The sequence below is a fragment of the Acanthochromis polyacanthus genome, chromosome 6 (genome assembly GCF_021347895.1).
Source record: "Acanthochromis polyacanthus isolate Apoly-LR-REF ecotype Palm Island chromosome 6, KAUST_Apoly_ChrSc, whole genome shotgun sequence".
Taxonomy (NCBI): Eukaryota; Metazoa; Chordata; class Actinopteri; family Pomacentridae; genus Acanthochromis; species Acanthochromis polyacanthus.
In genome coordinates this window covers 27,883,564-27,897,842 of record NC_067118.1, presented here as the reverse complement: position 1 = coordinate 27,897,842, position 14,279 = coordinate 27,883,564, and the positions used below count along the sequence as shown (strand labels likewise).

Genomic DNA, 14,279 nt, shown 5'->3' with positions numbered 1-14,279 from the left:
GGCTCAGCTCCCATAACACACTACAGTCCCCACACACACCTGCCTCGTTCTGTGCAGCCTCACCACGTAAGCCTTCCCGCAGATCAGTTTACAGCACAAAGCCACAGCTTCATCCAAACACCACAACAAATTACATAACGCACCCCAGCTGGTAAGCAATGCACCACAGAAACGAGTCGTGTGAAGACGGAGGGAGTCATCTGGACGCTCTGATGTCCTGGATGGAGCGCAGCAGCAAACTTACTCACAGTGTGGCAGCAGCTGTAGGCTGGGCGCTCCCTGGGAAGTCCGGACAGCGACCAGCACTCGGGCAGATGACTCACTGTCTACGCTTCTCCTCTTGTTAAGCTTCTCACTCACTCTCCCTCCCTCGCCTCCACCGTCCTCTCCCCCCCTCGCTCTCCTTTCACTCTCAGTGCTTTTATTTCCTGCTCTCTCTCCAGCTCCAGTCAGCTCACTTGCTGCTTCTCATCAGTGGTTCACCTGCTGGCCTCACTCACAGCTCTTTAGACCGTCACACACGCTCAGTAAGCATCCTCTCACCGCTGATTCTCCTCCCTCACTTACCCTCCTCCCACTCAGTCTCTCCCTCTCTTACAGACATGCACTCTTTGGATGTCACATCCTCCATCTTCACCCTCTTTGTCTGCACTACAGCTCTCAAACACACAGTGGGGTACTCCTCCGAAACCCGAAACTCCGCTCTACAGCATCCACCCACCCCCGACCACTACCATCACCCTTATCCCCTTCACAGCAGCAGACCCTCCCCCCGTTCAATCATTTGGGGAACTACTGAAGTCTGCCGCTCAGACAGAAAAAGCAGTGATTGTTAAGGTAAAGGGGGTTGCCTCCCATCCCCACGCTCCCTCACGAGCCCGCTGTTGCTGTGGCAACCAACATCAGCTACAATTGAAAAACAAAAACCCACCCACATTCAGACATTCATGTTCATTTTGATATGACTTCAACAAGGTGATTAGAACCAACATTAAGCTCCCAAAGGTGAACACACATTGAAGCCTCCCTAATGTTCATTGTGCGAGATGAAAAAGCATGTGTGGAAAGGTTTTTAATTACTGTAATGAGTCTCATTCTGTCCCCAGTGAACATGTGTGTTTTCTCCACTAAGCTGAAATCCACAGATCCCAGCAGACCCCTGGCTAATGTCACCAATAGTGCCTTTTCCTGCTAAATCCCTGCTCAGTAAGAGTCTTACGCAGTGAGAGCCGACTCCTCATTTCTTCTCAAAGTGTGCTACACCTGCAAGTAGTGAGTCTGTGAGTGTGTGATGTGTGGTTTGTATGTGTCAGATATGAAGAGATAACAAGGGATTACAGCACAGTCCTCTTACTGTGTACCATTAAGAGCTCTGTATTGTGATAAAAACAAGTAATCCTCTCACTGTCTAAAGCTTACTGATTAAAAAAAAATAACTGTATTACAACACTGAAACAAATTTTAAAAACATCCAGATTACCAGTAATTTGTGGAGATGACCTACTGTAGTGGGACAATAATCTCTCTCTATTTGTCTTTTAAAGTCCTGAGTAGAGAAGCTAAATGTAGTTCAGTTTCTTTTTTAAAGAGCTCAGTGCTACGAGGTGTGGGTTTAAAAAAATGAAAACGTTGAATGTGAGTCAGTAGTGCTAATATAGATAAAAACCCATTATCCCATAAGAGCAGATATCGCCTAAATGTCCTGAATCTGATTAGTACCAAGGGGTATTTTAATGTAGATCTTTGCAGCTGGTCCCATCAGATCAAACCCATATGCACTTAGAATGACAGTGTGGGACCTCAGTCTGAACTACTCACCAAACAATAAATAATAGCTGAATAAGACAAGATTCTGAGCCTCACAGTGCTTTATTTTTATCTCCTGTGGACAAAGATAGTTGATTTGCTCCAGTGTCCTCTGCAGAAGGCCAGAGTAAATCCCATCCCTCCGCCTGCTGCCAGGGATTCCCATCCCATTAGCGTGGTGAAATGGCCTGTGGTCACTCCCCTCTCCTGCCCCCACAACCATATCCTCTGAGAATCGCTGCTGTGCTGAAATTTCCTCATCTTCCTTCTCCCCTCTCTATCTTCCTTTCTCACTTTCAGCTTTTGGCCAGCTATTTCTCAACCAAGGAGGGTTAGCTAATAATCCAGCATCCCTTGAGGCTCAACCCCAAATAATCAGAAGCGAGCTGGTTGGTAGAATCCCTGAAGGATTAGGGCGAGCCAAAAGAGTCAGCAATGAGTGCTCATTCTTCCGGTTACATAAATATATTTGAATTTAACAAAAGAACTTAAAAGTTCTTCCTGATGAAACTTCTATTGGTTAACAACACCCAGCAAGTGATTAAAAAGGTAATTTGTATGATGTCAGTGACCACCAAGGGCAGCTAAAGGTTCAGGACTCCAGTCACAGACACATTATACCCCAGTACCCTGTCAGAGGTCTGCCGCAGGCAACATGGCTTTTGTCCTGAAATATGAATGAATGGTTATTTATGCATACCCAGGGAGAGCCTCCCACAGGTTGAGATTTAATTAGTGGTGGTCGACCTCAGGGGGCAGAACTGGAAGGGGGCAATCAGCACTGAACTGCAAGAGGCAGCTACAAAGCGGCATCGACTGACAATTGTGCATGAATGCATCACTCCAGCAGAGTTTACTGTCCTTGCTTTCTACACAGGGATAAATAATAAATACATAAAAAGATCTGTAAGCTGTATGAGGAACCCTGTGCCATTCTCTTCTCATCCTGGAAATGTTAAGTGGTAAATCGCAGTAAACCTTTTTACTTCATCAGCTGCATTAACTGACAAGGTTATGTAAAGATTCTGGGAGAAAGTAATCAATGTTATAAAATATGAACAAAGGCTCCAGTCTATAGGAGATTCTCATTGTACCTGAAGCAGAACGTTGGAAGGTTCTCCTGCTGTTGCTAGATGAGGTAAAACCCACCTCCCGCCATTTTTAAACAAATTGTCTGTGTTTAATCAAGCCCATAGTTTGTTTGCAATGCAAAGTAGGAGTGCCAACTGCTTCTGAACTTTTGAGGAAACTTTCCACCCCCGTCATGATTTCTCTGCAGTACGCCTGAAGCCTGCTGCGACTGTGATTGTTAGTGGTTTGATAATTACGCAGCATTTTAACTGGGTAATGAGGTTGTATTGGGAGTTGAGGGGTGCTATAAAGCAGATATGAAAGGTAAGCATGTTTAAGTTAAATAATTATGACTCTTTCTCTCACAGTAGATTCTCCTGTGCTTAAGTGGCCTAGTTACCCACAGAGTAAACAATAAATAATCCCTCCGCTAATTATAGCAAGCGGCAACCTCTGGGTCTAAAAATGTATGCTAACGTTAAAGTACGAAAAACTGCAGTTCCTTGAATGGCCACTTAAGGCTGGTTCTAAGAGCACATCAATCCACACAGACCCCCATGTAAAAACGTTCAGTTTTACAGCAGAAATTAACCTGTTTACAGTCTGGTTAAAAAATGCTTTTGGTCTCTACACCTAATTTCCCGGTCCATGACAATTGTAAGGGATGAATTTTTATACAAATCCCCTGTTTAGATTGCATTTAGGATTAAAGTTAACCATAACTGAGGGTGTGGCCACTCTGAGTGACACAGGGATGTTTCCATGGGCAGCTTTAGCTTCCTTCAAGCTTCACTTATTTGATCCTTTTTAATTAGCCACACTGAGCTTCAAAACTGTTCTTCGAAAAACCTATGGCTGGCATAATGAAGAATTAATCTATCTTTAAATACACTCTATGAATAATACAATTTCAATGCAATGTAAAGTCCTGCATCTGTATGGAAACAGTACAGCCATAGCTCAAAGTAGTTTTTTTTTTCATGTAAATGTTGGTATCAATGGCTGTTTCTGTTATTCCAAAAAGTGCACATTTTAATGTTTCATACAGAATCTAGTTAAAGTAAACACTTTGCTTTGGACATTTTTTTAACTACAGCATGTAGAATAAAGTGGTCCTGATGAATTATTGCATTATTGGACTTTGATTCTGTTAATTTTTTCAGTTCATCATTAGTTCAGACTGTCAGAAAGTTGAAAAACCAATGGTTCTTTCTGTTTTGATAAATGGTGTAGTTTTAGAGATATTTTTAACAGTAACATGTCTTTCAGACCTTCTGCCAGCTTTTGGGGGTTTTAAAGAGTTAAACCTGCAGTGAGCAAATTTTAGATGATATCAGAGCCAAGAAGCAAATACAACATCAACACACCTTCACATTTTAAGTTAATATGGCAAAAATGTCACTTACGTAGACTTTCTACAGCTATGGAGGAGTCTCTCCCGGAGGATCTCAGATTGGCAACATCAGTGTCTTATTTTAAATGCTTACTAAAAACCTTTTATCATAAGGCCTCCAATTTAACTGGTTTTGTTGTAATTATTCTTATTATGTTTTTGTATATTTTACTTCATTCTTCACATGTTTTCATTGTGTTAGTGTGCTTGCCGTTTTATCCTTTGTAGAGTGGTTATTGTTTTTGTTCTTACAATTACTTTCAGTCAAGCTTTCAGTCAAAACCTTGAGGGAAATATCTGGCTCTTTAACTGCCACATGCTCCACTCTATTCACTTGAGAAAGTGCATATTTGGATCAAAGTAGGCACTGTGCATTGGGCTTTTAGAGGTTCTCCCTTGAGAACAGCTGCCTGTTGAGGTCACAGGCTTAAATTCAATTAATTTACAGACACTGTTAATAATCCCCGTGCACAAGTCATTTGGCCAATACACTGTTTATCATGTGTGTAAAAATTGACTTCAGTGATGTTCTTCCTCATGTCATCATATATTACACAGATGACACAGAGGATCACATATTAGAAGCAGGCCTCCCTCTTATATTTTTCCAAGTCGCACCACCTGCTCCCCAACTATCAGTTCGCCTGCACTCAGAGAGATAGGAGACACCTGTATGAATTACAGCACAGATAGACCCTGTGATTGCACTATTCTCAAGGCCATCCTTCCAAAGCCCCTTACACTGACCTGAAGAACTCTAACAAATGGCAGCATGATTGTCTCTGGTGTAAGTCATCTCTCTGAGCAGTGATTGCATCAGTTACTTGTCTTGTGTGTATGTTCCTGTGATTTGAGTCAACATTTCCAGTTGAAATGATTTTATTTCCAGCAAAAAAATTATTCTGTCAGAAATTTAGCTACATAAACGTATGTAATATGTAATAGAATATAAACCATCTTCCGAGTCTGTTTTATTAAAGCGTCTTTATCTGTGCACCCTGTAAGGTGTAGAAAAAAAATCCACAACTATATGAATTTTTTTTTGATGAAATGTGTTTTTGGAAAATGCAAAACCATCTTGCCCTTTTTGTCCTTTAGCTAGAGAAATGACCGCTGTCGCAATCAGCAAAGCAAATATTGAACAAAATTTTAAAAGTAGATAAGTCTGGGAAGCTTTGTTCCCCAGGGAACTGAACCTCTAAAAGCCCTTTTGTACAAACACTCAGATATGGAAATCCTAATCATTAGCTCTTATCAACAAACTAGAACACATCAGCTGCTCTTACATGAAGATGTGAGTACATTTTAGTCTACACTACTGCATTTGTGGGAAAAAAAAGTTGAAAAAATACACAAAAATTCTGCATGCTGAGAATTGTAAATAAATAATACATTATCTGTGGGATCTGATGCATGAGGACACTCTTTGATGGATTCTCTTGACCCCACACCTCCCCTCACAGCTGGCCATATTCAGTGAGCATTAAAAGTCCAGGTATGGCAGGTGTTTTTGAATAAAGCATGTTCACTCTACCGATAGGTCCCTATTTTCAGCTTGCTTATCTCTCACAATGTCAGTGTGCAGATTTCCTTTGAAACATGCCCACCGGGGAAATCACAGTCATGCAGATGTGCCTTTTCAACAACAGAAGGTCACCGTGGAATCATTTTGTGCTCTTTTGTGTCTCTTCATGAGAAGTGTCAGTATAGAGGCTCCACTAGGGTATAGTCTTTACTAAATATATACTTAAGGATATACACATCCCCATATAGAAAGAATAAAGACTCTGGCTGCCTCTCTAGTACCTGAGGCTCTGCCTTCTGAAGCAGACGATCCTACAGCTGCAATAAAATGTCTGCAGGCAAAGAAGCAAACTTAAAGAAAAAAAACTGGCAGAAGAAGTTTGCTACTGAAAACCTCCAAGAATCAGGTAAAGTAGAAGGTAAAAGTCCTGTCACAGCTGTCCGGTGCTCATCTCAACCTTCAGCAGCCTGCTGTCATCTGAGCTTTATGTTTTTGTGCTGGTTCTGGATGGGGGATAACATGTTAGGACTTGGATTATTGAGACGGGTAGAACCAGGGGCGAGCTTGTCACTTCAATGCTATATTTGGTCAGACAGCAGGAGACTCACGGAGAGACATTCTGCTCTGATCCAGTTTGACAGGTTGCTCTCCCACTATGTCCGCTATTCCAGACAACTGACATGCACAGATGAGCGTGCACAAGCAAACTGACACCCAGTCCAGCTTCACGGTGTAGCGGTGAGCGCATGTGCAGAGGCTATCTCATGGGAAATCAGCAAACACAAACAAAGGCGTGTTTACAATGACACCTCTTTATGGGCAGAAACAAAGCCACGAGGATGAAAGAGGCCTAGAATTTAGAGAGCATCATAAAAATAGAATAAGGAATCACATCACACAATTTGTAATAAATAGCAAGGTCACTCAACAGCATTAAAATAATGCCTTTTTGGAATGTCAATACCCATTCAGCTAAACAGCGAAATCACTGTGAATAGAAAAAACACTCCTTAATCCTGTCAACACTGCCACATGAGGACAACATTCTTCACATTCTAAAAGTTGCCATTGTATTTGACTTGAGGGCAGTCTTTTTTGATTCATTAATGTTATGGCCACTGCACACTGCACCTGCAGTACATATGTTCCCAATTTTTTACCACCAGGGGGCGAGTTCAGAGCTCTGAAGAACCAACACAAACACTCCACAGTGTTCTGCTGTCTTGCTTAAGTCTAAAGATGCCTCCGAGGAAAGTCTTAAAACGTATGCAAATACCCTACTTTGAATAATAGCTTAAGTCTGATATGGTTTTCCCACAAAACAAGTTAAGCTACTTGGTTAAAAAATGATGAAAGTACACCTACTTTTGAAAAATTCAGGTCTCAAGTTTGCAAACTATACTTCTGCAAGTTGCATGTCAGACCGAGGTGAGTTTTCAAAGAAAATGTCACCAAATCTTCATGTACATGCACATTTCAAGTCTTGAAGTGAACACATGTCACAGCATCAAGGTTCCTCCTTCAGCTGACAAATGTGAAAACATCATTCTGCATGGTGAAGCTTGAAAAATAAGCAAAACACATTTTTCAGGAGGGTTTTAAGCCTTAATATGAGATATATATTTTGAAGGAAAAAGATTACTCTTTAAGAGAAAAGATTATTTTTTGTTTCTTACTACACCTGATGTCAAGTCCTTTAACATCTAGCTTTTTCACCTAGCCAGCAAAAGTAGCACCCGAGGGTGGTTCAAAAGTGCAGACCTGCCCTGCATGAAGGTCAGGTGAGTTGAAGTACAGATAAGACAACAGGATCATTTGCCAAGTTGTTTTAAAGAATGGGCAGGGAGTTACACAACAGACAGCCTGCTACAATAATCCATCAAGCTGCAGGGACACAGCGGCAGAGTGCACTTTGTGTCGAGATGTATGTTCATATGTGTACAGAAGAGAGAGAAAGAGAAAGGCTCTTATACAACATCTCAGTATTGTCATTATCCACACTAACCCTCCTCTCCCATTTCCTCCCATCAAGGGAGCTTAGCAAGACAGGATTACAACCAATTACAGGCCTCCCCCAGAGAGCGCGGAAACAAGGGCTTGAGGATCATGTGTTTGTTGTGTAGGACACACAACCACCAGTTGGAAGATGGTTATTTAACATTTAGCCAACTTTAAGAGCTGAGGGATAAAAACTGAACAATTCCTGACAAAAAGAGCATACAAGTGTCATCTATCAGTAATTATACATGCAGTCTTCTAAGTCCTTAATATATATTGCAAAAATATACAAAGCCAATATATTGCAGCCTCTTTGGCATGTATTTAGTGAGTCATGCAGTTATGATTAGACTACACTAGGGCAGGTGAATAAGAAACTCACCAAAATTTTCTTGGTCTTCCGATTCTGAAAGGTGAGCAGGGCATTTTGTTGAGCTGTTCTGTTGTAGTTTTGCTGGCAGATGTTTTAACTCAGTGTTCTAATGTCCTGTCACACTGTGTCCAATGTGCAGAAACCTGATGTGAGGAAAAGAATCTGCCAATGAAATATCTAATTCCACTGTTTCTTTCTCCGGGCACCTCAGGTTTTGCTGTTCGTAATTGATCTGTCCTGCTTTGAGGATGTAATATAATTCAAGTCCTAACTCAGTGGAAAGAATCCACCAGATTCATCCAGTATTGTGTGCTGAATTCTTCCCTGCTTTGAAGAAGAGTATGACTGCTAAAAGAATGTCTGAGAGGACCAAGTGGGACTGCGCTGAACTCGGATCCTGCTTCTTTGATGTAATGCAGACATCGCACTTTCTCTTTGTCATGTCACTTCACCCAGTCAGCTTCTTTATCCTTCTGTCTTCTCTTCACGCCCACCATTCTTCTATGTCCTGTGATGTTTTGTGTCCTCTTTTAGATCCTCCTCTTCATTTTTATTTTGCTCCACCGTTCATTGTCGTCTTCACAATGAGGTGCAGGCATTCTGTCTGTAGCAGCTGTAGCTGATGGCCAGACTGCAGCCTGTGCAAACAAGCCACTGCTGATAAATGCAGGCCTTGCTGGTAAGAGAGATCCTCCTGTATCTGTATTCCAGAGGGAAGGAGTGATGATACTGAGGTGAAGCACTGTTTCAATCTGCTGCATTCAGGCAGAGGGGGGCTGAGGGCCAGACACTCGTGCCACCACACCTAAAGCTTTCAAAACCGGAGTCATGTATCTGCAGTGGCAGAAGGTGTGCATGCTCAGATCCCTGCCTGCCTCCATGTGCCACTCACAGCAGCACTCCAACCCTGCCAGCACTGCAGAGATGGCGGGGCGGACTGGGTGTCTGTTTCCCCACTGCTGCCCATCTGCTCTACCTTTCAGAGGCTCATTCATCTTACTTACACTCTACTCGCTGGAATGATTCACACATTTAAAACCTGCGAGGCTCGTCGGAGTCGGTGACATTGAGGATCACTTTGGAGAGCAGCAAACTTCATGAATTCTAATACATTACTAAAATAAAAATGGAGATGATGTCTTATTTTCTGAGAGTGCTGCTCTGTCATAATTTAATTTAGTAAACACAGGGGAAAACTCACCATATGCTTCTGGCCTTGGCAAATGTCTTGTCCACGCTGGAAAAAAACACATAAGATACAGCTGTTATAAACACTCATAAAGAAATATATGTATCTACAAGCTAACATTACTTTCACATGACTCTGGTTGTTTTTTCTTCATGTTAATCTGTCTTATAACAACTGCTTTTGACTTCAGCAAATACAAAGCTTAGCAGGAGAACATCTCAAAATCTAAATGCAAAACAACAAGGAATGCAAAACCTAAACTCAACAAAATGTTACCAGTCTTATCTGTTCGTAAAAGCACATGGCAGCATGTGAACAACATCCTACACTCAGTGACTGTTTCTGTGCTCTTTTCTGCCTGCAAGTTTACCTAGACTAGTATACGCTAGGAATGCACAGAGCTACAGCGGACAACCTTTTCCACTTACGAAAAGTCCACTGAACTCAGAGAGGTTGGTTACGCAGCTGGGTTACCCTGAAATAACTCCTGCCATCTGTTGAAGTAGCATTTCCAAGGATGAAAGGATGATTACTGGTCTGGTGTTCCCTGAGACAACACGAGTCTTGTCCTGGTTTCAGTCTATACTTTCTGACTCCTCACTCATTGTCAGTCAGTAATGAATTATCATTTGTCCTTAAAAACACTCGAGATGAAAAGATTTAGACAGTAATCACTGCAAACAATGACAAGATGACGCAGCATTGGGAGATCCTCAGATGAGAATGTAGAGACCTATTTATGCCAGTAGATGGCACTGTGTGTGTGCATAAGAAATCTAAGCTTCGAGTCTGGCAGGTGAAGTTCATCAAAAATACAGTATTTATCAAGAAGAACGCAATTTATCATGATATTTAAGGTACACTCAATAATTCAGGGTTTTAACAACATTGTACACAAAAAGTGCAAATGCTTTTACTCTACATGTAACTAAAAAAAATAAATCCCAGTCTTAAACATACATCACAACTTCCTTTGGGATGTAGCAGTTAAGTTCAATGCCTACCACAACGTGGATATTTGATACTGGTGAGTCATGCCTGGCTCTGGAAGTGATCAACCAGGAAGATAAAACTTTTTTTATGTTTCATGTCTTCTGCATCTGCAACCCTAATGTCATATATTGACCCATCAGACATGCCCAGGATGATACACCACCAAAGAACACAAAGGAAATACATAAAACAAATGGTGCCTAAGCTGTAAGGTTGATTTCATGTTGTTGTTTTTTTCCTGCTTGCTGTTGACTCTGCTTCCTATGAAAGAATGTCCGGCTTCATCCCTCAAGCTAAAACTATGTCTCTGCCTGCTCCCACCCTGCACCGCCCAGCAGAGCCTCCAGAGTTTGAAGCTCTTACTCATCTTTCTGTGGACACGATTAGTGTGCATGACACAGCAACACCCGAAGGATCAAGCATTTCTGGACAGAAGAATGACTCTTGTGGTATGAGAAATATGAAAACAAAAAAGACTGTGCCATGGTAGCTGTTCTTTGATGCTACACACAATTTCTCACACTTTGACCATGTTCACTATGTTAGTTTACTGTGTTAACATTCTACAAACCGCAGCTACGTGTAATGAAATATCAAACAGGTACAGTGTTGAAATGTTGACCACATTGTAGTGGTCGTTGGAAAGTCTGAACCCAGTTACACAGCCATTCATCCAATAGCATTTAATATATATGTTTTATTGCAAGTAAAACATGTCAACCTGTCCTTACTGCTAAAGAAAATATCAGAGGATGTCTAAAGTAACATTTGTCCTCTGGGAAATATCTGCACAAATTTTTCATCAAGCAGTTGTTACGATATTTCAGTCTGGATTAAAAGGAACAGATGGGCAAACATTGTTATCCCAAGCGTCAGGCCGCAGCAAGGCCAAAAATCCTAAACTCAAGTGCATAATTCAAAAAGAGCTTCTGTTTTCATTCACATAAGAAGAAATTCCCAAACATTAGAACCAAAAGTAAAAAGTTTGTACTTCTTCTTTTGCTGTGAGAAATTCTAAAAAAGATAAATGAAAGCCTAAAGCTTCCTCCTTCTGAGAAAACCGTGTTAGTGAGAGGAAATAGGCCCTGGGGGGGTTTGTTTGTTCATTGCACTGTGGAGTCACGAATCAACAGACTTGTGTTGTTACAGTAGGTTGTCGCCTGATTCCCCTCAGCGCAGAAGATCACTCATCATTTTCAACCCCAGGCCTCCATGTGACATATAATGACGCTCAGATGGAATTTGTGGTGTTGTTCTATCTCAAATCTACCACCAGTGTTGATTTCACTGAGCCTAAAAGACATGGGTGTGCAGATAAATCAGTGTTCCATCTTAAGTGGAATGCATACTGGTCCTTGGGAAAGCGCCAAAATACTTATGTGCTGTCGGCTCTGCTCTAGCAACACGGTCTCACGGGGATTCGTGAAACTGTTACGTAAATTTTTTGTTTCTTTTTCGTGCGCACCAACACGATTTCGTCATGTTTTTCGTGCCGCTCACCACGAAATGTTTTTCGTGTTGCTCACAACGAAACCCGCTGTGGTAATCACAGCTGAAAGTGGTTTATACCAGCGGATTCATGACGATCTAAGCTGTCCATCGGCGTATACTGCTTGTGTGATCGCGTTTGCGGCCGCCGGCCGCCGGACATTCTTGAAATTCCTATGCAAATTGGAAAAAAAAAAAAAAAAAAAAAAAAAGGTAAGTGTACCACCGGGTTATGGTTATGGTTAGGGTTATGGTTAGGGACGATGTCATGCAAAATATAGCGTTGGATTCGCCATGGTTTTACATTAAAAATATAATACACACATTCGTTTGAAATACGTTCTGGGTGGCACGAAAAGTCCGCCGTTTAAAATACATTGGTGCGCATTTCGTGGTGAGCGGCACGAAAAACATGACGAAATCGTGTTGGTGCGCACGAAACCGAAACTAAAACTTACGTGACAGTTTCACGAATCCTCGTGAGATCGGGCTGGCTCTAGTGGAGCTGAGTGTGAGGAAGGGAAAGCTGTTTTCATATGTACTGCATCACTAAGAATAACATTTTCTAAACCTCATCCTGTGCTGCTCACCCATTCTCAGATTTCATGGAATTCCCATTAAATGAAATCAACCAGGGTGTGTCAACATTATTGGATAAAGGCTCCAAACTGGAATACCGAAACCAATACAGGAAATTTGAAATAAAATGTACCCTTTAGCAGGACAACAGAACATGATACTCAACATCTGAGACCTGCTATCAACATACTGGGACAGAGGAGGGATAAAGATTTGTTATGATTATGAAATCCACATGCACTCTTCTTTTCTTGCTGTTCTAAGCTGCAAAAATGTATGCCAGCACGTACATACAAATATTATACTTGCATGGCATCTTGCTATGGCCAAAAAGCTGTCAGATGACATAAATAAGGCTCTTTTTAGACAAGGCACAAGAAAATCGGATACAAAAGCTGTCATCATTTTGCACTCTACAGTTCATGTAAACATGTTGTACAGCATTTCAGGTGAGTTAGCTGGAGATCGGCAAAGATTTTTTAAAAGTGCACAATTTGTTTGTCTAATACTAAATGCAATATTATTACTTTTTTTTTTAAAATTAAGCCAGAAAAACAGAAAATACATCCGAACCACACAGGGCATTTATTAAAATAGCACTTTCCTGATCAAAAGCAAACTTCACTAATCCCAAGAGATGTTTTCTTAATGAAGCAAAGCAAAACTGTGCTCAGAAGGGAAACACACTAAAAAAAGAAGAAGCAGAAGAGCTGACAAAAGTCGACAACAGACTTAACAGCAACACAAAGAGTATTCTGTCCCGGTTGGGGTGGTCAAAAGTAGACTATAACAAATTTGCCAGTGCTAATGCATTTGTGAGCTATGAGTCATATTTTCACATTCAAATCTCACAGTGAAAACAGTGTGTTTCCTGATTTTATTTACAAAAAAAAAAAAAAAAACCTGATGGGCTCGTGCATTTTGGAATGCAACATAGCACAGACAAGAATTACAGCTCAGTAGGTCATAGCCAAATGCATGCAAATGGTTTATCACGATTTCTCTTTGCTCTCAGCTAGGTATCAACACCAAACGAGTTGCCATGGAAACAAACATCAGCTAAGGATAAGACGGTTTAAGGCTCTAAAACCTAAGGCCAACACTGTGTCAGCAGTGGTGACACTCGACAATTAGTTAATTCAACTTAATCTGGTTTTGACTACAGCTTGTAATATCCTCCTCCACTTCCTGCTTTTAAACTTCGAAACATTTTCCTCGCTTTAGAAATCAGCTGAGGTATATCAAGTCAGCAACGCCGCTCATGGCAAGTAGGTCATCAGCAGGGCTGAGGAGTCAGCCCGGAGGAAATCCAGCTTAAAGCAAACAAGTTTGTTGTTCAGCTACAAATCTGCTGCAGTAACATGTTCTTGCAGTATTAATTCTATATCTGAAATATAACAGGGAATATAAACTTAGCCTAATCCAGATGGAGACCAGCACATCCTTCAAAACTTAGTTGAATGTCCCATCAGTTCAATAATGCCTTTCTGCATTTCACTGTTCAGAGACATTCACTTACAACTGTTCCTGACATTAAAATTCTGTTCTCAACCATATAATTTGGGTTTAACACCATATTAGAAAGTAAGTGCTGTTAATTTGAACCTTTTAACACAAGTTTTAATAAGACTCATTTGTATTAATTGATGTTATTACACTAGTGAGAGCTAAGAAACTAAGAACATGATCCCAGCGAACGTAGTTCGACACAGAAAAGATTCATCTTCCTACGACTGCAATGAATTCTGGTGGAGTCATGGTCATTGTTTCACCCATTTCACACAGCAGGAGCTGAGAACAGCTCAAGTCCTTTGACAGTTTAGACTTAATGCTATACAGGCAAAAATAAAGTTGAAAAGGTCAC

General features: G+C 41.2%; 1 protein-coding gene across 18 annotated transcripts in view; it reads right to left on the bottom strand.

The window, feature by feature from the left end:
• Positions 1-14,279, bottom strand: part of LOC110945773 (rap1 GTPase-activating protein 1-like) — a 62,608-nt gene that overhangs the window by 27,101 nt on the left and 21,228 nt on the right. For 8 of the 18 annotated variants that reach the window (XM_051949065.1, XM_051949057.1, XM_051949056.1 and 5 more), the window contains exon 2: positions 9,368-9,403. Coding sequence is in view for 9 of the 18 variants with exons in the window: in XM_051949057.1 (XP_051805017.1) it covers positions 9,368-9,403 (36 nt within the window). In the remaining 9 variants the exon portion in view is untranslated. The other 10 variants (XM_051949064.1, XM_051949069.1, XM_051949066.1 and 7 more) reach the window with 8 other exon arrangements.